The 27,893-nt window shown below is 38.6% G+C and overlaps 1 protein-coding gene across 6 annotated transcripts in view; it reads left to right on the top strand.

Moving 5' to 3' along the window:
* myo7aa (myosin VIIAa) overlaps window positions 1-27,893 on the top strand; it is a 58,700-nt gene that overhangs the window by 2,401 nt on the left and 28,406 nt on the right. Inside the window, exons 1-27 of one of the 6 annotated variants that reach the window (XM_058634279.1) lie at window positions 371-447; window positions 1,087-1,157; window positions 2,470-2,537; window positions 12,173-12,286; window positions 13,339-13,491; window positions 14,312-14,329; window positions 15,739-15,923; window positions 16,091-16,212; window positions 16,883-17,025; window positions 17,435-17,548; window positions 18,335-18,403; window positions 18,493-18,577; window positions 18,840-18,916; window positions 19,172-19,291; window positions 19,490-19,632; window positions 19,922-20,132; window positions 20,267-20,402; window positions 20,489-20,595; window positions 22,281-22,418; window positions 22,584-22,742; window positions 23,249-23,341; window positions 25,240-25,334; window positions 25,438-25,522; window positions 25,640-25,858; window positions 26,670-26,777; window positions 27,119-27,328; window positions 27,411-27,617. In XM_058634279.1, the coding sequence (XP_058490262.1) occupies window positions 2,520-2,537; window positions 12,173-12,286; window positions 13,339-13,491; window positions 14,312-14,329; window positions 15,739-15,923; window positions 16,091-16,212; window positions 16,883-17,025; window positions 17,435-17,548; window positions 18,335-18,403; window positions 18,493-18,577; window positions 18,840-18,916; window positions 19,172-19,291; window positions 19,490-19,632; window positions 19,922-20,132; window positions 20,267-20,402; window positions 20,489-20,595; window positions 22,281-22,418; window positions 22,584-22,742; window positions 23,249-23,341; window positions 25,240-25,334; window positions 25,438-25,522; window positions 25,640-25,858; window positions 26,670-26,777; window positions 27,119-27,328; window positions 27,411-27,617 (3,129 nt within the window). In that variant the 5' untranslated portion in view covers window positions 371-447; window positions 1,087-1,157; window positions 2,470-2,519. Of the gene's footprint in view, window positions 1-370; window positions 448-1,086; window positions 1,158-2,469; window positions 2,538-2,841; window positions 3,685-12,172; window positions 12,287-13,338; window positions 13,492-14,311; window positions 14,330-15,738; window positions 15,924-16,090; window positions 16,213-16,882; window positions 17,026-17,434; window positions 17,549-18,334; window positions 18,404-18,492; window positions 18,578-18,839; window positions 18,917-19,171; window positions 19,292-19,489; window positions 19,633-19,921; window positions 20,133-20,266; window positions 20,403-20,488; window positions 20,596-22,280; window positions 22,419-22,583; window positions 22,743-23,248; window positions 23,342-25,239; window positions 25,335-25,437; window positions 25,523-25,639; window positions 25,859-26,669; window positions 26,778-27,118; window positions 27,329-27,410; window positions 27,618-27,893 lie in introns of those variants that run through there. The other 5 variants (XM_058634280.1, XM_058634278.1, XM_058634281.1 and 2 more) reach the window with 5 other exon arrangements.

The raw sequence follows: 27,893 nt of genomic DNA, 5'->3' as shown, positions 1-27,893 counted from the left end.
TGTGTGTATGAGTGTTCAGGTATTACTCATGTTGTGGGGACCTAAATCTCTTTACATGGTGACATTATGGGGACTTGTCTTCCTTATGGGGACAGAAGGCAAGTCAGTTATTAGTTTTTAAGGTAAAGACATGTTGTATGGTTAGGATGAGGTTAGATTTGGGTCAATAGTAGTTATGGATAATATATATTAATTTAAATCAATGTAACGTCCTCTGAAGTCATAGAAACCAGACTGTGTGTATTTATGTATGTACGTGTGTGAAAGGGAAGAAAGAGCATTGTATTTCACTTCTTCTGTTTCAGTGTGTATTTGTTCTCATGTGATGACAGTTCTCTATATTTAGAGCTGAATTTATATCACTGTTTACAGGGCTGGGATGACATGTGTGATGTCATATCATGAATCTGAGTTACTACAGTACTACATGTCTTTACATATTGCAATGTGAGTATCAATGGTTTTCTTTTCCTCCTTAAACCAAAATTGAACAACACATTCCTTGAGACAATAATCCACGAGTCATATTTCCCACTTTTCCCATGTATCTAAATTGAATCTGACAGTGGTTCATAACATGTACAACAGAATGAGGATTTTTATCTGCCACTGCCCCTGCTACTAATAAAATAAATACGGACCAAGTAGAAAATAAAACAACCTCTAATAAAGTTGTTTTTTGTTTCTGTTTATGAAGCTGCATAGAATGTCCCTTTTTTTGTCTTAATTGTCTAAAACCTTGGTTCTCAAACTGTGGTGCGTGTACCACCAGTGGTGTGTGAGCTTCCTCTGGTGGTACTTGGAGGAAAGTGAGAAATACTGTTCTACTGTATAAACCAGGGTCACCATATTCCTTGCTCCATCTTAATCTAATTTCACCATACTAATGTCTGAAATGTATGTGAGGAGGAGGATGAGAGAGAGAAAATCCTCTTATTTTGGGAATAAATTTGCAGCTCCTATTTCCACTGTATTTTAACACTTGTGATAATTGTGTTACTTCAAGAGCTCAATGTTTTCTCAGGTGGTATAAAACAATATATTGAGATTGGATTCATAGTTAAAACAAATTCTGTGATGTTCCAGCTTGTGGTCTGTGGAAAGTTCACCACTCGTCAGAGGGAAAGTTCCAGCTCCTGTCGTCGTAATTTTTAAAGGTCTGAAATGCTGTGAAACCTCCCGAGGGGCTTCATTTGGTTTGACTTTTGCTTTCAAAGAGTTCTAACTGTCTGAACGGCAGCTGCCACTGCTGCTCAGTGTCAGAGGTCGAATGATCCAAATAAAGCTGGATAATGAAAGAGTAAATAATTTATTGTGCTCGAATCACACACGTACACACAGGTTTCATATATTAGTGAGGACTCTGCAATTATTACAAGATATAAACATAATCTATTAAAACATCGGGGGAATATGGAACTACACAGGGTTTTTTTAAGGTTTATTCTTGCTTCTTTCTCACTGTCCTGAAAGAACATAAATATGAGCTCAAGAGAAAATTCGACTGAAGTCTCTTACAGAAGGTTCTGTTTGTTTCTTTCTAGACGTTTTCTCTCAATAAATTCAGATGTGTCAGTGTCTTTCCCAGGTTTTATTCTGGTTCTAACTCTGTGCACTGGATCCCAAATGTGTTTCAGGGTTAAAAGTGAACTTTTAAAAGTTTCTTGTCGTTCAGGTGAGACCCTGACGTTTCTGTCAAAAACAAAAAGTCAAAAAGATCACGGAAGACTGAATCATTTACTGAGGCTAAGACACTAACCCTAACCCCAGCAAATACCACAATTGAGCAGCTTCACGTCTAAATATGTCCTTAATGAATAACACACGCAGGGGTGGACGTGTAGACACACACACAATTACCTGTAGTGTTTTGTATGGATCCCATTAGCTCTAATATCTCATTTACTCTGAGTTGAGAGTTTTAATGAGCTCAGCTTTTATGTGTCTGCTGCTCCTTTGATCATGTTTAAAAGTCTCAGGTCACCACCAGCTTTGTTGTTTTTATGTCTGTGAAAATATCTGCGATCGTAGCCATTTGTATTGGAATCATGTGACGGAAAGTTGGCCTTACATATATTTATTTCGCAAACTGTCAATGAGTTTAACTCATATGATGTGTGTGTGTGTGTGTGTGTGTGTGTGTGTGTGTGTGTGAATAAACCTGGTGTAACAGACCTTTTTCGACATGTAGCAGTAGGACAAATAAAGCTTTAACCTGGAACATGGGTCCTTGGTCGTAATGTTTGTGTAAGTGCAAGGGCAGGTCACACTAAATACAATTTAACCAGTGGATATTTTCCAATAAAGGGATTAAGAAATAATGATACTATATGGTCATCGTAGCATCGATAAAACAACAAATCTTATGGACTTTTGCACACTTCTGTATAGTAAGTGCCATACTACATATAATGTGATGTGTTGTATAAATATATAAATATGTAATATTGTTGTCTCTCTGTGTGTCAGGGTCCACAGGTGACTGCTGATGTCCGACTATAAGCAAAGAAACCAGAACCATGGTCATTCTACAGCAGGTACACACACACACACACTGGTTTTCCATTCTTTGTGTGAGACATAATGCATTCCCTAACCCCTTAAACACCGAAATCTTAACCATCACCACTAACTACAACATTACTCTCTCACTATTTGAGAAGTACTGCTTTACCCTAACACTAAAACCAGGTCTTAACCCTGAAAAAGCCTGTGAAAGTACTGTGGACCATGCAGTCAAAATGTCCTCACAAACATAGGTTTGTTTGACAATTGGTTGACACAGCCCACCAAAGACAGGTACACACACACACACACACACACACACACAGCGTGGTTGTCCAATAGTCCAGGTTTTTTGGGGTAGTAGCTGTTGAATCCTCTTTAGTCCAACACTCACAAGCACTAAACAATTGTAGGACCTAAATCAGTGTGTGTGTGAGTGTGTGTGTGTGTGTGTGTGTGTGTTTTCATTCCCAGTTAATGCGTTGTTGAACTTGTCAGCCTTTCTGATCAACTAATCAACTCTGACAAGTCCTCCCCCACTGTGGAGGCCCAAATGGGTCGAGCCAATAGAACAGGCACACACTCACACTCACTCACACTCACACACACTCACTTACTCTCTCTCTCTCTCTCTCTCTCTCTCTCCCCTGTAAGTGTTTCTCTCCACACTGTTAAACTACAGAGTGTATTTTATTGACAGGTAGTGTGTGTTTGTGTGAATTGAAACTGTGCTGCCACTGTATCTCTCTCTCTCTCTCTCTCTCTCACACACACACACACACACAGAGAGAAGAAACACCATGGACTGTTGTTATGATCAACCTGAAAACATGTGTGGTTGTGGTTGAGGTGATTGAAAGACGCTGAAAGAAGAAATAGACAAGAAAATGACTCTTACTGTTTTTTTTTAGCTTTTGGTTCATTTTTACCACCAAGAAAAGTTATTTAGTGTTGGAAGTGTAATATTTTGGGAAGAAGATCCTTTTTTTTCTATTTCTTTGTAAACTTTTTTTAGTGCTTCATTTTGTTTTTTGTCGTTTTGACACTTGAAGATACAACATTTAAAGACACATGTTGAACATGGCAGCGAAAGTGAACAAGGAGCAATGTGATTGGCCGCTGGAGGGCTGCGAGGTGAATGTGCAACGGCTCAGCCACAGATACAACTTCCTCACCAAGGTAAAGTCAGGAGTCTGTCAACAGCGCGACTGATGCTCGTTAATCTGCTCATTTTCAGGGAAAAGGAAAGAGGTAGATGATGAGCTGACTCATCACTGATGTTGACGTTGTCAAACTTTATTTGTCTCATGTGGGAGTGTTTTGTTGTTTTATATGAGTGGTGTTTTCCTGGCTTTATGTGCAGACAGACTTTGATGGGTGACAGTGATTTCTATAATAGGTTGTTGTTTTGTTTTGAGCTCATGTTATTCTGGTTTGGTATGGTTTGGTTGTTGCAGGAGAAAAAAAAACAGAATACAATCCAATCCAACTTTATATACAAAGTACTGTATATCAGAGATAAAAAACAAAAGATATATAGAAACATAAGACCTAATAGACCTAAAAACAAATAATAAAACATACAATAGAACAATAAAATACCGTAGAAAGTATAAAAACAACACAAACAAACAAGTCATACAGTTCACAGTACAGTGTATTTGTATGAGATATTGACACATATTCAGCACTGCTGTCATCCATTTAGTTAAAGAATACATCTTAATGAATACAATAGTTGTCAACTGAAGTGTATGATATCTTTAGAATAGATTTATGACTTTATATTGCAGTTACACAGCCTCTTCTGACTGGAAACTGAAGTTTGTAAACTGCTCACTCTCCTGCACCAAAGTCCACAGAGATAATCAGTGTTTAAAGCTCAGAGGAAAACACAAGCTGCTGGTCTTCTGTTGCCTTGGTCATACGTTTGTGTCACTAAACAACGAAAAAACTAAATAAACGATTTAAATGACCAAGTCACAAAAGAACACATTTGAAGTTACTGGTGGAGGCAGCACTGGATCAACAACTCCTTCATGCTTTGATGTAAAATTGCTGATTGTCTTTATGGACATTGGTGCAGGGAGTGAGCGATTAATTAAGACAGCGACACAAACTTTTTCTGTCCAATCTGAAAAAGCTGAAACCGTTGTGGTTTATTTGTCCCTGCTGTGGTCAGTGCCATGTTCATTTCTGCTGTGGTGGAGAGCTGGAATTCATTTGTTCATTCATTCATTCATTTAGCAGCGCACACACACACACACACACACACACACATGCTCACACTCTACATGTCTACTGTTTGTGTCTATTAACTGAAATTGCTTGTAATCATGTTTAGAATGCAATATATAGTACAACTTTATTTTACTTTGGTTCATGGCAAGTACAAGACACAACAGGATGTATACAAATGACAAACATTATCATTGCCACACAATAAAAGGAGAAATGTTTCTTTTTTCAAATATCTATGTATATAGATATATCTATCTATATCTGTATATAGATATACATATATGTATATATATATATATATATGTACACATTTAAAGTCATCATCAGTGCAAAAAGCCAAATTGATAAAATAGACTGTATAGTCTTCATGTTATTGCACTAAAAAATTTTAATTAGTTAGATTTTTACTGAGCCAAGTTTATTATAAATGTAAAAACAGCAGGTTAAGTCTCAATAAAGTATTTAAACATGATATAATATAATATGATATATATCTCAGGGCTCAAGACAAAATGTTAATGTTATTTGTTCACTGAAGCAGAAAACACAGTCTTGTGTTTTTATGGATGACTTTATTTGGTCATAAATAACAGCGCTGTTAGTTTGACACGGGCTCTCACCCTCTGACCTTTGATTTGATCTATCTAAATGCAAATGAGCTGAGCTGTCGCAGCTGCTTCCTGCCTCCAAATGCTCCTGTTTAATTGGATTATCCTCATTTTTAATTGAAATGCTGTTTCGGTGGCTGTTTTATTCTCATGGAAATAAAATATTTGGAAAGTGCTCTCTGCTGCTTAATGGAACTGCTGATAGAGACTTTCACAAACACCAGCAGGGGGCAGACTTGCACTTGGCAAAGGCCTCTTTCTTATACCTGATGACAGTCTATGAGCTGATGTGATGAGCTGTGAGCTCATGTTACTTGTAGTAAACATGTTACACACTGAGGGAAACAAGACGCTGCAGTTATGAGAGTGTGAGCCACAAATGTCCATGCACACATTTAAAGGTGCAATGTGAAACATTTAAGAAGGGTTTTATACTTTTATATGTACAAGAGCGTTGCTTTATGGAGGCCACCAATGTTGTGCTGCCAATTTTCTACAGCAGCTTAAACAGAAAAACCAGCCAGAGAGAAGCTTCAAACTCAATGACTAGTATTCTACCTTCATGGCGAGTTTCCGATACTAAAATGTGATGTTGACAGACTGCTGGTCACTGATTCTGAGTCATGAGTCATGTGGTCCAGTCACGCAGGAATTACTAAACACATCTTTTTAATGAACTGAGTCTAATGAGTCAGTACGTTGAAAACAACTGCTTTACAAGTCAATAGTTTGTGTGTTGTGTATAAAACGATGTCACAGTAGTTTCATGCAGCCGTGCAATGATGACTCTGTGCCAAGCCGTGCCGTGCTGGGACTGTATTGTGGAAAAGCACCATTAGTTCCCTCACATGCTTAGGTAAGGGAGGGGTGAGCAGAGGAATCCTCTGTTTGATCAAATCTGCTGGCTCATTATTAGATGTCACTACTTCTTACACACTGGATGGTAAATGTTTAATGCCCAATGAGGTGGACCTGAAAATATATTCATGAATTAAGAATTCTAACTTGTGCAAAACCCACAGAAGGCAGAATACCAGTCATATTATCTATGTATGTATATATGTACAGTATGTATATGTATGTCATATGTAGGTCAGTACTAATGCTGTGTTAGTACATACTGTATAAATACATAACACTCCATTCAAAAATATAATAATATGCAGCAATAAAACCATAAAACAATAAAACTGGCTTAATAAGACAGAGAGGACAGTGCAAGGACAAAACATCACTAAAACAAAGGTGTCACTCTAGCTTAGTTGAGTTATTAAAAAAGCCTGATGGCTGTAGGGACAAATTACCTCCTGAACCTTTGCTGCGGCTGCTCCTGCTGCTCAGCCTGTTTTCTGGATATATAGCATGGTACTGTGTGATAAGAGCAGCAGGCTTCCAGAATATTTGGAAGATTTTTATTTGTTGTTTTAAATCTGTATTTAGCCAAAATAGTAATGGCATCACAATGTTGAACAATGACTGTAAAATGCCACTCACAGAAACATAAAACCACAGCAGACAGAATCTGTCTGCACAGAGGATAATTGTCTTAATTATAGAGTAAACGTTAGATGACAGGGAATGAAGGAAAGACATGGAGAAGACATGTAAGTATAAGTGTTGCCATTCTGATTCATACTGATTCAGACTTTGTGGTTCATTTGAACCGTAGGAAACGTAGGAGCTCTGACGGCTCTTTTTTCACGTGTCCTCTGTGTGGTTTGTTACCTCTCCACACAGCAGTGACACCAGCAGCCGTAAGTGAATACTTGGCTCATGTGTGACCTGAATTATTTAGCCCAAGAAAGAGATGATGAAGCGAGCGCACACCCATTCACCACAGGCGGCGTGGACATGACATCACAGCTGCCACTGAGACTTTCTTTGTCACGTCTGTGTCTGTGTGGAAGAATCTGTCCTCAGTATTACATTTACAATAATTATAATAATCAATAACTTATAAGGTCACAAATAAGCTCAGCAGGTTAAAGTTGATTCATGGATGGATGATTGTCAGTTACTAACTTAAATAAAACATTTATACTATATATATCTTAATACATAATATATTACCGTGGCTGCTGCCTGACTCTTAAACTAATCTGATTTGAAAGCTGAGTTCCAGACTAGATTTATTTTTTATTCTTTGCGTTATACATGCATACTCTTGAGCCTCGGTGCAGGAAAACAAACCACTATATTAAATGGGTCAGAGAGTCTGCTTTAGTGTCTGCTTATCACTGATCAATGAAGCCCTGAGGCTTCATTGATCTTTAAATTACTTCTGTAAAAAGCCTCTAAACCCCCATGAAACTCTATTAAACTAACTATCTGCTCATGTGAGCTGATGGCTGTGAGAGGAGGTTGAGTCTAGTGCATACTCTGTCACATGACACATACAAGAGTGCCACGTGACACTGGACCGTCTAAAATGTGAAATGGCAGTTGAAAGAGCAAGCTGGAGATACCTGTAGGTGGTGATGACTGAAACCTTAAGCCAGATGTGTTTGCATTGTATGTAAGGTGAACTTGAGTGTCGAGAAAGGTGCCAACAAATAAAATGTATTATTATTATTATCATCATCATGAGTATTATTATTATTAGAGTATACAATGAGAATGCTGTGTGTCTGGGAAGTTTTGTCAGGTGACAATTATCAAAAATGTTGACATTTTCATCTAAAACGCAAAAACCATATATATATACATATATATATATATATATATATATAAATATATATATATATAAAAATTATGTGGTCTTCCTGGTCTGTTCTGAGACTAACCAGGAAATGAGAATACATTATTTAGCCACGGGGGGCAACTCAGTAAATGTTTACCTGAGGAGATCATTGTCTCAATCACTAGTTTCAGGCTTTTCTTCAATTGTACGTGATGTAATTTTTGTAATTTATGTTCCTAATTAGAGGAAAGTAGATGATAAATATGGCACACATGAGTGGACATCAGTGAGATTGACACATCATCCTGAATCACAGCTCAGGAGGCTCCAAAATGGGAGTTCAGATTCTTACTGTATGAGTGACATCACAACCAGTTGCTTCTTACTGGAACTTGCGTTGTCTTTAGGGAACAGATAAATGAACAATGAGAAAAGTAATTTGACTGCAGAGTTCATCCTAGTTTTAGTGTATCCATCTATACATCAGTATATATGGCATCAATACATTCACAGGAAATGAGACTTAATTAAAGGGAAGCTTTGTTAACGATGAGAGGGAAGAAAAGATGAAGAAAAGAGACAATAAGAAAAAAGGAGACGAGACGACAGACACCAAACAGATCGTTCACGTTAAATAATTCAACAAGTGGTTCCTGATAGTTTGCTACTGGCCCGGCTCACTTTGATCTTTTTGTGTGTGAGTGTGTGCGCACTTGTGTGCTTGTATTTGTTACGTCATTAGGATCTTCTCTGGCATAAACACTGACCTTGTCAGGACCAGTAGTCCTCATGGAGACCAAGGAACCGGCTAAGATTTGAATTGTGGTTAGGTTAAGGTTAAGGATAAGGCTTTGTTTCGGCTGAGTGGAAGTCAATGAGAGTCCTTAAAAGGATAGCTCTCTCTGTGTGTGTGTGTGTGTGTGTGTGTGTGTGTGTGTGTGTGTGTGTGTGTGTACACATATGCACAAGCCCACGGAATGACAGGTGCATGGTGGTGTAATGTTCAGGTGGCTCAGTTTGCCAGACAGGGTATTTACTTAATTTAACACATACACACACACACACACACACACATTCTTGTACAGCATTCTTAGTGAGGACGCTCATAGACATAGCACTTTTCCTTGTCACAAGTAAATGTCTAAACCTTTAACTTAAACACAATTCTAACCCTGACCCTATAACCAAGTCTTAACCGTCAAACCTTTAAAGTTGTGAGGACCAGCCAAAATGTCCTCACAAGGATAAGTTTGAGTCAAATCCACACAGCCTTTATTCAAGCTAAATGCTAACAGCAGCATGCTAACATATCAGTCACAAGAAAAAGAAGTTTAGCATGTTAGCAGTTGCTAACGAGCGCTGAACACAGCTGAGGGTGTTATTATAACTGTCATCAGGGATTTTTGTCGCATGACAAAAATGTTCATGTTAAAATTTCACTAAAATCCATCCAACAATTTCACAGAATAATGAAAACCTTCTGATGTCGATGGAAGAAAAATGTTTTTCAGGAACATCTACACGTCCTGTCTGTGTCAGAGCAGAAAAAACACTGATATTAACTCATATTCTGTCATTCAGATTGAAGATAATTTGTATAGGTCACTGTTATTGTTTTAACACTCATTAAACGATCATTCCTGATTCTGTTCTTTGTAAATACACATTTTTGCGTCCTGTGTTTCTGTTATTTTTATATCTTTATTTCATCATCAGCCTATTTCTATGCTTGTATTTGATTTGTGTGAAGGTTGAAAGTTATCCTTCTTCTGTGGCGAACCTGAACTGTAAATTTGGCACCACCAACTGCTTATGCTGAAAATGTGCGACTCATCTCGATGGACACAAGGTTATTAAGACTCATGAGTCTCATTCTCAGATTATAATGACTAATGTGCGTACATTGTCCTCTGTATTCCCCGGCCAGGAAACACAGTTCATCCTGCATAATCTGCAGAATTTACATTGCAAGAAGAGCCCGCGGTGTATTTATCCATACAGAAATCCAACACCACGGGACACACCTGAGGTGGAAGTGACATCTTGTTGCCATGGGCGACAGGAGAGGTTGTGGGTTAACAAAGTGAGAGAGTGAGAGAAGGAGGGACAGTTATTGCAGTAGAAGTTTACACTGATCAGACAGGTGGCAGAAGGTGCTTTTTGTTTCTTTTAATTTATATATTTAAAATGTATATTTTTTTTTAGATTTTGTTGACAGGACAGGATTGATTGAAGTGGTCTGAAGTCTGATCCTGGACCTGTTTTCAATGACATCCTTTTTTGGAGCATCATTTTAAGGAAACACTTTGGGTTTGAGATTAACCCAGAGAAGAGAAACAGAGGCGTAATGTGACTGTGACTTTGAACACTGCAGCGTTTTCACCTGCTGCACTGAGGAACTAACCTAAAAATTATTGGATGGATGTTCGGGAACTGTCCACACATTTGTGGGAAGAACCAGAGGAGACAGAGATAACACAAACATCACGTTTACAACTTTCCACCTGCACTTGCGTGAATTAGAAGTCTGAGATTATACTGTGTCTGACGGGAAGATGTACAAACGTCGAGACTATGTGGAACTTTATGAAAAGGATCAGGCCAAATGGGCGCTGGTACGCAACATCAACACTGCTACGAAACCCAGCACGCTTCTGCCGGTACGCTGCAACCCAATAATATTTAAGTGTGTTTAAGTTAAGGTCAGACATTAACTGGTTATGGTTAAGGTTAGTGATAACGCTTTGTTCAGGCTGTCAAAGTGAATGAGAGTCAGTGCAGTGTCCTTAAAAGAATAGGTGCACAAATGTGTGTGTGTGTGTGTGTGTGTGTGTTTCATGAATCATAATTATATATCTTTAGCCTGTGGGATTTGTTTCACAAAATACCTGTGTGTGTTCCATGCATCAAACATCAATTACATATCTGCGTGAGTCATGGAGTCATGGATCATAATTGTTAGCTTAAGTCTTTGTGTCCTTACAGAAAGTAAATGTAACAGTAAGAGGATTTATTCCATCTTCACTTTATGAAATCAGTCTAGACAGAGGCATCAGTGCAGAATGTTAAAGGTTAACCTGGTTAACCTTTCCTGACGTCATTCACCAAGGAGCTGAGCTAGTATGTGCTGGAACAAATCCCTGGTAGATTGTGGAAAATTTTGTATATCCAAACAAACGTTTAAAGATAAAATTGTTGCCTTTGTCCAAAAGAAATCCTGTGCCACAGTTTTACACAGCACTCACCTGGATTTTCTGCAAAAGAAAATACGAGTGAGTGAGTGTTTGTGTCTGGGGCTGGAACTCATGCACTCATACTTAAGTTTCAACTTAATTGTAGTTAGACATCATAGTGAAAGGTTAATTTATGTATTCATTAAGTCACAAATGTGTTGACACTAAACATAATCACTGACACGTTTGTTTAACAATATAAATTCTTCTTCTTTGTTGTTTCACAGCCGTTGGCGTCCGTTATGTCGCGTTACTGCCTCATCCTTCTCTTTCCTTTGCAGACTGTAGCTAAAATGATTTGTAGTGACATCATTATTAATCTGTATCTTGGGGGAAAAGTAAAGGTCAAGAAAGTGTTATTTAAAAATGATGTAGAAGTCCTTCATCTATATGAGAGGGTAGAGAAAAAATCCTTCAGGCTTCACATGATTTATGATTTTTATGAGTTTTAAATGTCTCTGTCCTCTCCTTCATATTGTCTGTTTTTCCGGTCCACATCAGCACATTCCTTCAGATTTCCAGAAGATTTTTCCTTGGTTGATTTTCAGACTGCATCATTCATTTAAAAGCCAGAATAGATTTTTGAAATGTTTCCTTAAACACGGTAAAGCATTCCAGTGATGAATTGAGGAATAAGGTGAAAGACTTCACACGTCTGTAGACAACAGTGTGGAAATGGTGATTCAGTAATGTCACGGCAGGATTCTAATCATGGATTCTAATCATCGTCAATCACATTCATGCATTCATTAAATCAAAACACGGTTCCTTTCTTCTTCTTCTTCTTCTGTCTTGATTTATATACAGTGTATGAGTTTACAGTCATTATTCTGACCCTAATCGTTTTACAGCACTGATTTGTCTACATTCTTGTTCTCAGATTTAATTCTTGATTTCTTTTCCAGGGCGACTATGTCTGGTTGGATTTGAAGAGTGGACGAGAGTTCGAGGTTCCAGTCGGAGCTGTGGTCAAACTCTGTGACTCGGGTCAGATCCAGGTGTTGGACGATGAGGGAAATGTAAGTGTTTTATACTTAAAGAGAAACTACAGCTCATCTGAACTGACCTGTAACTAAAATAAAACAACAACTAAAAAAAAGATTCCTCAGGAAATAAAAGTCCACTGCCAAAAGATTTACATTACAATTTTGACTAGAGTGCGAGCACAGACTCAGAGAAGGGAGGTTAATTTGAACCACATATAAAACTAAAACAGTTATAAAATAATGTGCAATAATAAATGTGTACATATTGTGTATATGTTTTTTGTTCTTAAAATGTACGTATTGTATTGTGAGCTGTAAGACATCTAACAAAAAATTTATATATATGATGACATTAAAGTGCTTGATTCTTGAATAAAATAATGCCTCAAAGTAATAATAAACTGTACAATACTATAATCAAATTGTTTATTTTGTGTATTGGAATGCAAAATATGCAACTTGACATGTGAAATGAAGTTGTGATTGTGTTGTGTGTTTTTCTAGTTGCCACAGTAGAAAAGGGTTGTCCACCCTGTATGTAGTATATGTATATACATATATATATTGAATATATATATATATATTGAATATAGTAGTTTATCATATGCATGATAGTGTATACTATAAAATAGAACACCATGACTGACATGAGCGGAAATAGGCACTTAGCAGCGTTTACCACTCAATTCTAAAGCTAAACCAGTGCCTTCATTAGAATTTCAAACAATCAGACAATCAACACTCCTAATAATAATAATTACAACAACAAAATAAACAATATTCAAAATGTTTTAAACTATGTGTTGTTATGTGTTGGACTGGATTGATTTTCACATGCTCTGAAATAGTGACCTAAATCTGGTCTACTTCTGTTCCTGGTGTAGAGATGGTGGTGTTGATTTTTTTCTGGCGTTCCTCCAGAAGGCTAACAGAAGTCATGTTCACACGCAGCAGGGACATTTACGAGACTTTGGGGGCCTCAGGCAAAAGGGATCTGAGGAGCCCTACATCAAACCAAGTGCATGTCTTCTCCCTCTGTCCAGAAATGACATTGAAGTGAATTTTGCATCTTCTTTCGCCTTCAGGAGCACTGGATCTCCCCCCAAAATGCCACTAACATCAAGCCAATGCACCCCACCTCCATCCACGGGGTGGAGGACATGATCCGTCTTGGAGACCTGAATGAAGCGGGAATTCTGCGAAATCTGCTCATCAGATACAGAGAGAAACTCATCTATGTAAGTGTTGATACAACAATAACTGTTAACATATGTTTTTGCACTTGGTGAGCTCTTTATTAGGAACACCAGTTTCTTTGTTACCTTCCTTTTGTCCCCTTGAAGTCATAGTCAAGGATTTTAAAGTGTGGTGGATGTATAAGTTACTGATGTCAAGCACGACTCCTTCTCTGAGGATCATCCTGTGACACGGACGCTCATTCTCTCTGAAAATATTTACTACTAAACTAAAGACTCACTTAATACACTACATACCTGCTTAAGTCTACAATATCTCCTAGTTTAAATTTGGTATTTTGTGACTTCTGTGTTTGAAATCCTTTTTTTTGTTCAGTTTCCTGTGATATAACAATGATGAATTTCTCTATGGACTTTATTGCGGGAGAGTGAGCGGTGCACAAACTTCTGCTGTTCTAACAGATGAATTGTCAAACATATTCTTGAGTTCTCGCACAGACTGCGGCAGGTGTAAAGTTTATTAGATGAGCTTTTTGTTAAGTAATTAAAGTCACGGTGGCAGCAAATGTTTTCAGTGAAAACAAACCGTCATGTCTCAGGCTGCTTCTTGGCAAAGGTGTCACTCTCAGCAACCTCCGGTGCTACTTAAGGAACTGCTTGAACTTTTTTAAAACCTTTATCCAGGTCATGAACATATTATTATAATATTTATTATATTTCCTCACTAACCTGAGGCTCTGACTTTCACTTTTGGCTGCTTTTCCTCTCTCAACTCAGTTTCTTGCTTCTTTATTCTCTCATCCCATCTTCAAATCCCTTGCTGTCTTTCTTCCTCTATCCTTTTTTCTTGTTTCCTCTGAAGACAAACTGCGGCGGTCGGGTAAGTCGTCTGCTCCTATGGAGGGCGAGCATGGCTGGAGATATAGAGAGATCTGACCTAATGTACTGCTGCATGGCCTGACATAAACTGCATGTGTCTGCATGTTGTCTGAAAGAGTCTGAAAAGTCATGGATTTGTTGCTGATTAGATGAAAAGAACAGTTTTTCTTGAAGGCTGAGCCTGTGACGGTGTCATGTTCTGCTGTATGATACCGAGGGTTTGGCCTCAGCGCTGCAGCCTGAGTGCTTGTTGATTTATTTTCAACATGGCCGCCTGTTCTCCTGTGGTGAACTTTGATACGTTCTCATTGTTGTTGCTCAACATCTGAGCTACGAGGCCGGTGTCACCTCATCCATCCTCCTCCACACCAACCACCGACATACACAACACAGACTGTGATGTGTTTAAGAAGCGTTTGATTTATATTTGACTTGATTTTCATGCACTGAATCATCACAAGTTGAAAAGCTTAATTTCAGCCAAATGCAACCACACACGTGAAAGCTTTGAGTCTGTAATTTGTTTCTGAAACACAGGAGCTGGTGTCTGTAGCTCTTATAATACTGTGTATTAAACGACATTAATAATTTCACTCCGATCATATGGAAGGATTTACTGGTGTGGCAGTCGGTCACTAACTGACCAGAGTGAGTCGTCGTAACAACCTGGAGAGTTGAGAGATGTTAGCCAAACTTCACACTACAGAAAATCAATCTACTGATTCATTTTCCTAGTTGTGCTGTAAAATATGTAACTAACCATGTTACTGATATTAAAGGTCCAGTGTGTAACTTTTATAATAGTTAATTGGCAGAAATGTAATATATTTATATTACATTTATATTCCAAATATATTCCAAACGGCATGTTGTGTATAATCCCTTTAAAAAAATAAAATAAAGTGTTGATTTTTTTAAGCTCCAGAATAATGTACTTTAGGCAAATGTCTTGCTTTACAGTGGCCGCCATCTTGTGCCACCATTTGCAGCCTGTTAACCCAGCCAGAACATGTGTTTTAAAACAGAAGCAAACGAAGAAGATTAACATTCTTTCTGTTGTGCAAATGCCAGAGTCTCTTGACTTGCATGAAATAATGATGTTTGAGCAGTGGAGTCCTCTGTTACAGTCGACTCTACAGTCTCACCATTAGATGCCACTAATTCTAAAAATGTATTCCTGCAAATTGCAAAGAAAATTGAAAGTTCATCTACAGACAACAATTTATAATGTTTAAGGCTTTAAAGTTATGAAATGATTAATTTTGCCTTACATACATCTGTATGTTTACTTACATATGATTAATGTATTTTTTAGTAACTGACAACAGCTCTACAAAACATGCTGTCCAGGCCTCATAGGTCCTCATAGACCATGGAAATTCTTCACTCTTCTTCTTCCTCTGCATGCAGACGTACACTGGCTCCATCCTCGTGGCCGTCAACCCTTATCAGCTGTTGCCTATCTACACCGCCGACCAGATCCGCCTCTACACCAACAAGAAGATTGGGGAAATGCCGCCCCACATCTTTGCCATCGCTGACAACTGTTACTTCAACATGCAGAGGAACAACCGCGATCAGTGTTGCATCATCAGGTAGTAAAGAAAGAGTGGCCCCAATCCAAATTATTCAATGTTTTGATCGAGTAAAGTGCAAATTGGTGAAGGCATTTCCTGTGTCTGTTGACTTTAGTGATCCTTTAACTTCTCATGTAGCGCCACCATCTGGTCAGACTTTAACTTAACCCTTCCATGCTTCACAGCGGTGAGTCTGGAGCAGGGAAGACGGAGAGCACCAAACTCATCCTTCAGTTCCTGGCAGCCATCAGTGGACAACACTCCTGGATAGAACAGCAGGTGCTGGAGGCCAACCCCATACTGGAAGGTCTGTCTGTCCATCCATCTGTCTGCCTCTCCATCTTTTTATATTTGAAAATAACTTTTTCATCATAGTCATTTCTCACAGATTTACTGATAAATACTTCAAATGATCAAATTCACCTGATGATCTCAAATATTGAAATCTCCTTTCCAAGGGTGACCTGGCCAAGAGGTCAACAGCACACGTCATAGTAAATATTAGAGACAGGTTTACAAACAATAAAATCCCAGCTGAGGTTCAGACTCTTCAGTCTTTTCTCACTCGTGTGTAAATCTGTCTGTAAAGTTTACATCTTGTTTCCAAAGAGTCAGAGCGTTTCAGATAAGACTGAAAAGTTAGATATTGTTTTTTTGTGTGTAGTTTCATAAAATGCACCCGTTAAAATAAAGTGTTCATGGTAAAAGGTCACCCTGTGACTAAGACATGGATCAAGGAATTCCCAGATCAGAACCATAAAACAGGACATATAAAAGAATAAATACCATTTTCATATCAGTAGCAGGTTCAGAAAACAATGACTGCTCTGTTATGTGCTGTGTTGGTTTTGAAATATTATAATTCAAATGTTGTCTCAGTATACGTTAGTGTGTCACTTCTAATGTGTTGACCGGATTATCCAGAAATGTGGATTTCTGTCGTGTCACGTCACAGATTCCTCTCGTTTGTCTTGCAGCCTTTGGCAACGCAAAAACAATCCGCAATGACAACTCGTCTCGTTTTGGGAAATACATCGACATCCACTTCAACAAGAGAGGAGCCATAGAAGGAGCGAAGATAGAGCAGTACCTGCTGGAGAAATCCAGAGTCTGCAGACAGGTACGACTCACAGTGACCACACCAAGGCACAAGTTATTCATGTTTTAATTAATGTAACGATGTTGTAAGAGACATTTTTGTTGTTTTGTGTTTGGAACCTCCCAGCACTTCAGGTTGATGGGAGTGTTTGGATGTTGCTCAACTGGGAGGAGAAGCACACCGTTTTTTGACCGTGTATAATGATATATAATATATTAAACTGCATAGGAAAGTTGTTTTTGGTTTTACTGAATTGTTTAACTTTACGGAATCATTAAGGAATACATATTTTCATTTTTTGGTGGAATTTTGGAGAATCATTTGTTAACACATGTCAGAACTTGCCAGCAGAAACCACTGTGTGGCCCTTTCTTGATCGGTGAAAAGTTTACTACAGACAGACACCGTTCAGATTCTTGTCTCTGTGCAGGCCCATGATGAGAGGAACTACCACGTCTTCTACTGCATGCTGAAAGGAATGACTGCAGATGAGAAGAAGAAGCTGGGGCTGAGCAAAGCCACAGACTACACGTACCTGACTATAGTGAGTGAAGTTCACCACTCACTGTCACTGAGATTAGACAGCCTTGCTTTGTGAACTGCTCACTCCCCCACACTGAAGTCAGCATTTTCTGTATCACAGCACACATGAATTGACCACTGCTGCTTCCATCACTAAGTTCCATTTGTTATTTTTTTACTTCTATGTTTAAAATCCTGTGTTTGGATTTACCTACATGATATCATTTTACCAAATGTACACCTAAGCCCCTACATGCTAACAAGCTGAAAACAGACCTTGGTGAGCGAGAGTGACAGGTTTACAAACTTCAGTTTCCAGCTGGAAAAGTCTTTCTAATGTTGAAATTATTGTTGGATTTATTAGGGGAGCCTTATGTTAAAGCTGTAGTTTGTAACTTTTAAACATAAATGACTGTTACAATCAAGACGTTGCCAAATACATTCACATAAGGCAAAATAAAGAAATAAAGTTTTCTTATTCTGAATGCTGATTAAGGTCTGCCAGCCCTGTGTTTCTCTGTATAGCAGTTTTTTGTTGTAGTGTTTGTGATGCTCGTCAAAACTACTGCCTGCCTCAGCCAATTGGCATAAACCCGGACGTTCAGCAGGACTTTACTAGTGTAATTTTATTTTAGCCTCTCAAAAATTGTGATTGTGGCCAATCTGCCTCTGTCTGCACCTCACGCCTGAAACGTTCCTGGATGCAGACAGATAAACTACACATAGCTTTCCAAAATACTGTAGAAAAGACTTAAAGCCCTTAAAGCTAATCATATGTATTAATCGCAATCACAACATTTCTCTGCAGGGAAACTGCACAGTGTGTGACGGCCGAGATGACCTGAAGGAATACTCCAATATCCGCTCTGCCATGAAGGTGAGATCTAAATCCACACACTGGTGAAAAGATAGCACAGAGAAACTGTGAATAGATGTTTTTTCTTTTTCTCCTCTTCTGTTCTGCAGGTGTTAATGTTCACAGACAAAGAGAACTGGGAGATTACTAAATTGCTGGCTGCTATTTTACACATGGGTAACCTCAGATATGAAGGTAATAAAAGTCTCTTCTATTTGTTAATGATGTAGATTGACTGTAAGGCTTTGTTAGAGTTGTTCAAATCTTCAGACAACACAGGGTTGAACAACTATTTTAATTTAATTTAATAAGAAATTGATTTGTTAAATATTTTCCTATCAAGACACATTGAGTGGATATCAGTCTCACATGACGACATAAGAAAGAGATTAAATCACAGATCATTTGTGGATTTTCTTTGTGGGGTTTTAAAAAATGTACATACTTTAATCTGCAGCTCGAACCTATGACAACCTGGATGCCTGTGAGGTCGTCCGCAGCCCTCACCTCACCACTGCTGCTACACTGCTGGAGGTGACACACACACACACACACACACACTAGTCGCACTACAGTTGTGAGGACATTCATAGACATTATGCATTCCTAAGCCCGTTAGTCTAAACCCAAGTCTAACCTACAACCAGGTCTTTACCCCCAAAATGCCCTTAAAGGTTTTGATGACCAGGTAAAATGTCCTCACATCAGAAAAATGTCCTTACAATGATGGGTTTGTAACTAAATATGTCCTCACATCTGTGTGTGTGTGTGTGTGTGTGTATGTGTCAGGTGGACAGTAAGGACCTGATGAACTGTCTCACCAGTCGGACTCTGATCACCAGAGGAGAGACCGTCTCCACGCCGCTCAGCATGGAACAAGCTCTGGATGTGCGGGACGCTTTTGTCAAGGTAAACACTGATCAACACAAACTGTCCTGTATCGATCTTTTATTGATCTATCGATTATCAGCATGTTTAGTAAAGACGGTTCACTTTCTTCTCTCCTGCACTTTCTGTCTGAACCAATGGCTACTTCATTTCTTTGCACGTTAACACAACCTTTGTGGTGTGAATACTGACACTGTGTGCGTGTGTGTGTGTGTGCAGGGTATTTATGGCCGCTTGTTCGTGTGGATCGTGGAGAAGATCAATGCCGCTATTTACAAACCTCCCTCCTCGCATCCTAAAGTTCTGCGACGCTCCATCGGACTGTTGGACATCTTTGGCTTTGAGAACTTCACTGTCAACAGGTACACACACACACACAGTAATACATTCAGAATAAATAATGAAATAATATGCAGACATATTTTTCTGGCATAATATTTGTTGTAACATCATTCTTCATTAACTTGTATTTCCTATTAATCCCATTAATTGTTGTTTGAGGAACCAGAATAAAGCTGTTTTTTCTCCTCCTTCTGTTCCATCACACAGTTTCAGCGTCTATCATATATACTGTATGTACAGTATATATATATATCACAGTATAAATTTGCCTCATCTTTGTCTTTTCTGTCACTTTTCTCCCTCCTTCAGCTTCGAGCAGCTGTGCATTAACTTCGCCAACGAGAACCTGCAGCAGTTCTTTGTGCGTCATGTGTTCAAGCTTGAGCAGGAGGAGTACAACCTGGAACACATCAACTGGCAGCACATCGAGTTCACCGACAACCAGGACGCTCTGGACATGATCGCCATCAAACCCATGAACATCATCTCACTCATTGATGAGGAGAGCAAGTTCCCCAAGGTACAATCATACGCACTCAGAGACACTCAGAGTGTCAGTGATTACACACAGATTTAAAAAGCTTGTTTCCAGGTGCTTAAATAAACAAGCACATGCGTCTGTTTGTCTGTCTGTGGTTGTTGTGTCTGCTGCAGGGCACTGACACCACAATGCTGAACAAGCTCAACTTTCAGCACAAAGTCAACACAAACTATATCCCTCCTAAGAACAACTATGAGACGCAATTTGGTATCCAGCACTTTGCTGGAGTGGTTTTCTACGAAACAAGAGGTCAGCGCACACACACACACACACACACACACACGCGCAATATTTTTTGAGAAGCAGTCATTTCTAAAACTGTGTGTGTCCTGCAGGTTTCCTAGAGAAGAACAGAGATACTTTATATGGTGACATTATCCAGCTGGTTCACTCCTCCAAGAACAAGTTCATCAAACAAATCTTCCAGGCTGATGTTGCCATGGTAACGGACCAATTTATTATTATTATTATTATTATTATTATTAGTGTTGCAAAATTTATTGATTAAATTATTGCTGTGATTAATTCTGTAAAAATTCAAATCAGATTTGTTTTTACTTCAACATTAATAATGTGACTGTGACTGAAGTGAGGAAACACAAAAAAGCAGCATGAATAAAAAACAAAATAAAGGAACTGTAATTTAAAATCAAGTAAAACTGGTAGATTAGTGGGTAAACAAACTCCCGTTGAGTGTGTTCATTAATTATTAATAGATAAGATTAAGAAAGACGAAAACGTATTTCCTTTTTTAAGTTCACTTATGATTTTATTTTGAAAGTATTGACTGATAGTAGTACCTTAGTACCTGTAGTTCATGATTTTGTCCAGTAGATGGCAGAAAACACGTGTGATTTGTATCGCCCTGCTCAGATAATTGTCTCTCTTCACTAATTAACTGAATCAGTTACACTAATAATGGTACGACTAGATATTACTATCGATTAATGTCAATACCTTTGTGCAACTTTATTGCTGCAGTTGCTCATTGTGACAACTGGGTGGTATGTCGGTAATAACTTCTGAACCGAGCTCGTGTAAAGACAGATACAACACACGCTTTGTCGGCGTAAAACTTTCAAAATAAAAAACTACTATGGTGACATTATCCAGCTAACTTTTTCTATCACGGTGTGGCAGTTATCGAGCAAAGAAAATTCGAAATGGTTTACAGAGGACTGTAATGGCCGTAAAGGACGGTATGACGGTGTTAAACTCTCCCGCAGCTGCATTATTTGTGTAGTAATGATCTCATTGAGAAACATCGAAACACTATGTTTTTTCTGTTCCAGTGTGATTCACAGAGAGATCTCGGGGCTCAATTGTACGTAAAAATATTAACTGCTAATTTCAAAATCGGCGTCAATTTAATTATTTCAAAGAGGAAACAGCTGAGCTTGTTAGCTGCGAAACACAGAAAAGTCAATTAAACTGTCCAAACCTAATCGTGTGTTTTTATTTACAACCAGAATATGTATACACACAATGATTAATCGTGTAAATAAGGCAGCGGTCGTGAAGCGAGTTCATATGTTCACTGTTTGCGTTAAGCTAACAAGTAAGAAAGAGGTAACTTGTTTCAAAACCTATTGAGCATTTACAATTTGTAATAAATCCCCAAATTTCTCAATGTCATTGCTTTAAAATGTGTTTGAACCAGTGGAGGAAAGTATTCAATAAAACTGTACTTAATACTATTTATGTATTTATCTTGAATATTTATACGAAACATACATTTTTAATTTTACAGCACTATATGATATAAAATAATGTGGTTGTATTTGTATTTGTCCCTGATTTAAAATGCAGAAGAGATGAACAGAATCAGATATTTTAAACATATTCCCCTAAGATGGTGATACTGAACACTTGTCAGTTTAGGTTTAAAAATATTTGTGCTCATGATTCTATTGATTATTTGATTATTGGACTGATGCAGTGGACAGTTGTTGATTGGTCGGCTCTTTGATTCTCCAAACTTGCTTTGTCAGTCAAACAATTATATTTAGAGACCGAGGGAAACGGTGTCAGAGCTCAGGAACAGAAAAAGAGAGTCCTCATTGTTTCTGACCCTGACACTTTCCACACTGTTTTACTTCTCTCTCTCTCTCTTTTTCTTTTTTTTAGGGAGCAGAGACCAGGAAGCGCTCGCCCACATTGAGCAGTCAGTTTAAAAGATCTCTTGAACTGCTGATGAGGACGCTGAGTGTCTGTCAGCCGTTCTTTGTTCGCTGCATCAAACCCAATGAATTCAAGAAGCCCATGGTGAGTCACTGCTCTTTTTATAGAAACATAACCTTATGATATTAATCTTTTAAAGAATTATTGGTAAAAAAAACACTTTGTTTGAAAATTGGTAAAGGGATATTTGAAGGGAAAGTGAGTGTCAAACAGTTAATACCATAACCTGAAACATGTTTGTGTGTGTAGTTATTTGACAGGGAGCTGTGCGTGCGTCAGCTGAGGTACTCCGGGATGATGGAGACCATTCGTATCCGACGTGCAGGATATCCCATCCGCTACACGTTTGTGGAGTTTGTGGATCGCTACCGTGTGCTCATGCCTGGAGTCAAACCGGCATACAAACAGGTACAGTGTAACCACAGCCATGTGAGTGTGTGTTTGTCATGAAACTGTGATTTGTGATACTTGACATCGATCAAATGACTCTTAATCCGTCATCTGTTTTTCTTAGACGCCGGCATGTTCCTGTTTTTGTCCCTTAACATCAGTATTCGTATTTTGAAAATAGCATATAGGATAAAGTTGAGTTAAACTGTTATGTTGCACAGTAGTCTTTGGGAAAACAAAACAATTAAATAATCCAGATATTGATGTTTACCTCAGCATGAATAAAAATTTTTCTGGTGATTGTTGTTATCCTCAATCATCATCGTCATGTTCAGTGATGGTGATCATCGTAATTATTACAGCTTGTCAAGCATTTAGATTAAAGTTGTATTGTTCTATATTTGTTGCATTTGTTAACAAATTCCGCAAATTAACAACTGACCTCTCTCTCTTTGTTGTTATGTCTCTTTCTCTCTCTCTCTCTCTCTCTCTCTCCCTCTCCCTCTCCCTCTCTCTCTCATTAGGAGGACCTGAGGGGAACCTGTCAAAGAATTGCTGAGGCGGTTCTTGGGCGAGATGACGACTGGCAGATGGGAAAAACCAAGATCTTCCTCAAGGTAATCCCACTTTAAAGGGCAATTCAACTCCGTTTCAGTGATGAGATTAACATTGAGATGAAATGACAAGACATTTTAGTGCAGGTTTGGGAAATAACTAAATAAAATAAGAAGCTTGTATTCTGAAAGGGCAGATAAATGATATGATAAATAAATAAGTCACAAAATACAGTCCACAGTATTACAGTAAAGTTCTGTTTTCTCAATGTCTTTTACAACCTTTAGAATAATAGAAATACACATGCACTGTACATGTTCACCTTGTTCAGACAAAAAATGAAAATGGGAATTTTATTTTCTACATTTTTTTGGACACATGTGGTTTGCTGTGATTGTTTCCAGTTCAGTGTTTGGAAAGACTGTGTTTTTTGGTTCATCGCTTTCTCTGTGTTTTTTTAAGATCAGTTGTTGATGAAAATGAACACATTTGCTTCAGTTCCCATCAGGAATATGTTTGTTCATGTGGGTTTTTTCCTTTTCTTTACAACTTTGTCTATGCACTCTGTCTGTGTTTGTTTTCCCGCCTTGTGAGGTCAGGCGGCGCCCTTAGGTCAAAAGTCACAGTAAAGGCACATCCGTTGGTTCGTTGCCATGGTGATGCTGTCACTTCTGTCCCCTAAGGTGAAATACAAACATCATGTGGGCATGACTGCTGTTCAGCAGTTTGTGTTGTCAGTGTGTGAAAGTGAACAGACCCAACATCAGCCTGTTGCTTTTAGACTTTAGACTTGGTTCTCATGCTCTGCAGCTGAAAACTTGAAGATTATGTGATCAGTGGTATTTATTTTTTAATATCTTTTAACCTCTGTGTCGTCAGAGGTTTTCTTTTCAATCTCTGCATTGTCAGCCTTTCAAGAAATACTCTTTAAACATTTAATACACTATTATGTTGCATGCTGTTTGAGGTTTAAACCTGGACAAAACTTAGTAACAAAATAAGGAGGTGTCTGACACCCTGGTTTAACAGAGGTTAGTTTTTATGATGTTTTTGTAAATGTTTTAGAAACTGATCTAAAGCAATAATGTGGTCTGATAAATGTTCAAATTTAAATTTTCAATGCCCTTAACCTGATGCTCTAAGTCATAGCAAGAGTCAAGTTGTTTCAAGTTCTCCCTATAAAGAATGTTTTGAAGAAACTGCTTTGCTTGTGTGTCAAGCTGTCCCCGCTCCTGAAATGAAATCTTTCACCCCTGACTGAAAGGAGATGACATACATGTATGTTTCTCTTTCACAGCCACACTGAAATAGTCAGGTTTATTTCTCCGCTTTAGTGGTTTAAGGGTTCGTCTCTGTTGAGCCTCACTGCTCGGCCTTTCAGGAAACAGGACACGAGGTAGAAAGTGCAATCGGGTTGGGGGGGTGCACTACTACCCACACTTCGCTGACAGGATGTGGTCAGATCAGCCAGAGGACAGATGGACAGATCACAGGAGGAAGAGATTGCGGAAGGAGTTTCAGACGTTTGTTAAAAAGCTGTCCGATTAAAGCCTGTAGGAGGAAAATGCAGCTTTATTGTGAAACCCCTCAGCAGTGACCAAAATATTGATCATTTCCTGTGGGGGAAGTCTAATAACTTTGATGTGATACAGTATATGATCAGTGGGTTTGTAAACAAACTTTTGTTTTTCAGTTAATTGTATAGGGCATCAAAAAAGAAAAATGTATTTTATGATTATTTTAGTGTGTCCAGAACTACTCTGAGATTGGAGTGAGTTAAATAGTTAAATGTAGGTCAGCGACAACAGGGCAGCATGCATAGATCGGTGCGAAAACATTGTTTTGTTACAGTTCATATAAGTAATAAGTGTAATAAGTAATAACTGTTACGGGAGATATGTGGTTATCAGAACCAGAGCAGCAGTTACTTAAATGATTGGTTTTCTCTGCTGATGTGCAGGATCACCATGACATGCTGTTGGAGATCGAGAGAGACAAAGCCATCACTGACAAGGTCATCCTCATCCAGAAGGTGGTTCGAGGTTTCAAGGACAGGTCGGTCGGAAAACCTGTGTGAACACGTCAGATTTTAATACGACTCTCAGAAAAAGTTGTATTTATTGATAATAATGATTTTTCTTCTGTCTCCTGCCATCAGGTCCAACTTCCTGAGGATGAGGAAGTCGGCCGTGTTCATCCAAAAAACATGGAGGGGATACCAGTGTCGGAAGAACTATGGAGCTGTGCGTTTTACACCCACATCACACACAGGCAGCAAACATGTTGAATGACAGAAAAGTGTTTTCAGGTCTTTTTCATATCAGCATGACTGTAAACCTTTCTTTTCTGTGTCTCCTTAGATGCGGGCAGGGTTCTCCCGCCTGCAGGCTCTGGTCCGTTCTAGGAAACTTTGCGCGTCGTATCATGTCGCCCGTCAGCGGATCACGAGATTCCAGGGTCGCTGTCGAGGATACTTGGTGCGCCGGGCGTTCAGACATCGACTGTGGGCAATCATCACCATCCAGGCATACACCAGAGGCATGATTGCTCGACGGCTTTACAAGAGGCTGAAGGGAGAGGTAGAAACTCCACTAAAAACAAATCTACTAATGTACACTTCAGTAATATATCATTTTACTTTTTGCTTCATTAAATTCATACGAACAATCAACATTTTACTCATAAAACCTCATCAGTTTATCAAATATAGTGAGTTGTGATATAATGAACCAAAACTATGACTTTGTCACTTCACTTTGCCTATTTTATTTCAGTAAAAAATTTAAATGCAAAGAAGACAGTAGATTGTTCTATGTATGTTAACACTAATTTAGCTCTGCAACTGATCACGTTCATTATGGATTTTTCTCAGAGTAATTTTCACGATTAATTGATTTGTTTTTCTGTACCAAAATTGTCCGTAAGTGTTTAACACGTTAACTCAAAATAATGTGATAGCAGAGCAAAGAACATTATATTTATAATTATTTTTATTATTTTTATTTAAGTGAAAAACGTTACTGATTGATTAATTGTTGCTGTCTACATTTATCCAAGTACAATTTTTCAGTGAATGTTCACTGTGAATCCACATTGTAAATTACAAGTAATCAAGACACATAATCTGTTAAGACACTTTTCATTTCAAACTTATCTTTTTTTTTTGTAATTTCTTTAGCTTTAATTTATACTTCTATAATTTGGAAAAATCTTGCAAGTCCTAAAATGAATTCCCTCTTTCACCATTATTCTGTTTGTCCCTCCACTCAGCACTGATGTCACGCTGTTGTATTGGAACTGAGATGTTAATGAGACAAACTGTGTTTGTAATTACCTGCTGCTGCTGCTGCTGTTGTTGTTCTTTAATGGCCGACTTCTGTCTCCCCTCAGTACCGCAGGAGGCTGGAGGCTGAGAAGATGCGTCTGGCTGAAGAGACCAAACTGAGGAACCAGATGTCTGCGAAGAGAGCGAAGGCTGAGGCCGAACGCAAACACCAGGTGGAGTTCAACAAGGAACTCTGTTTAAAGATGCATTTAAAACCTTAGTTTGTTGAATTTAATTTGCCTGCTTTTACTCAAAGAGTGTGTTTACATGCACTCAAAAACTAAACATCATTCAGACTATTGCTTTACATGTTTTTTCTTGTCATGCTAAGCTGTGAATATGGGAATACTTTATTATTCAGTGGTGCTTCAGCACAGATTAGCAGAGGAAATATCACCATTAGAGTAGAGTAGGAGGAAAAGAGGATAGACGGTAAAAAACATCTATCCAGCTGAGGAACCCAGCAGAGTTTTCTTTTATTCTAAAGCTAATGTGATACTGTTTTATTTTCTAGGAGCGTCTGACCAAGCTGGCCAAAGAAGACGCTGAGCGAGAGAAGAAGGAGAAGGAGGAGGCTCGTAAGAAGAAGGAGTTGGTGGAGCAGATGGAGAAGGCTCGCTTGGAGCCTGTCAATGACTCGGACATGGTGGACAAGATGTTTGGCTTCCTGGGCACAACAAGCTCTTTCCCGGGTCAGGAGGGACAAGCCCCCGCTGGCTTTGAGGTGAGCTAATATACAGTCTTCTTTTTGTGCGATATGAAAACATTTGTTTGAGTCTACAGATTTTCACCTGACTCTTCTGCAGGACCTGGAGCGAACACATCAGGAGATGGAGGTGGAGGATCTGGACGAGGCTCTTCCTCTGCCTGAAGACGATGATGAAGAGGATTTATCTGAGTACAAGTTCGCCAAGTTTGCTGCCACCTACTTCCAGGGCACCACCACGCACACCTACGTCCGACGCCCCCTCAAACAGCCACTGCTCTTCCATGACGACGAGGGAGACCAGCTGGTATGTCACCTTTAATTGCTGCTCCTAATCCTGTCGATTTGTGTCGATTAAAACATGCAATTATATGAAATAAAAAGATAATTATATTGAGTCAGTAAATGGTTAATGTAAAATATTTATTGTTTTTACAAATGAAAACATTTAATAGTTTATCACATGATCTCTAAAACCTGTTTAAATTTAAATCCATATAAACAGCTGTCAAATACCAATACATTCAGGCTTTGGTTCAATCATTTCTGTAAATAACTAATAATCTCTCCATGTCCTGGCCCA

Source organism: Solea solea, chromosome 7 (assembly GCF_958295425.1).
Source record: "Solea solea chromosome 7, fSolSol10.1, whole genome shotgun sequence".
NCBI classification, from domain to species: domain Eukaryota; kingdom Metazoa; phylum Chordata; class Actinopteri; order Pleuronectiformes; family Soleidae; genus Solea; species Solea solea.
The sequence above is the reverse complement of the archived record's forward strand: the minus strand, read 5'-3'. Positions and strand labels throughout refer to the sequence as shown.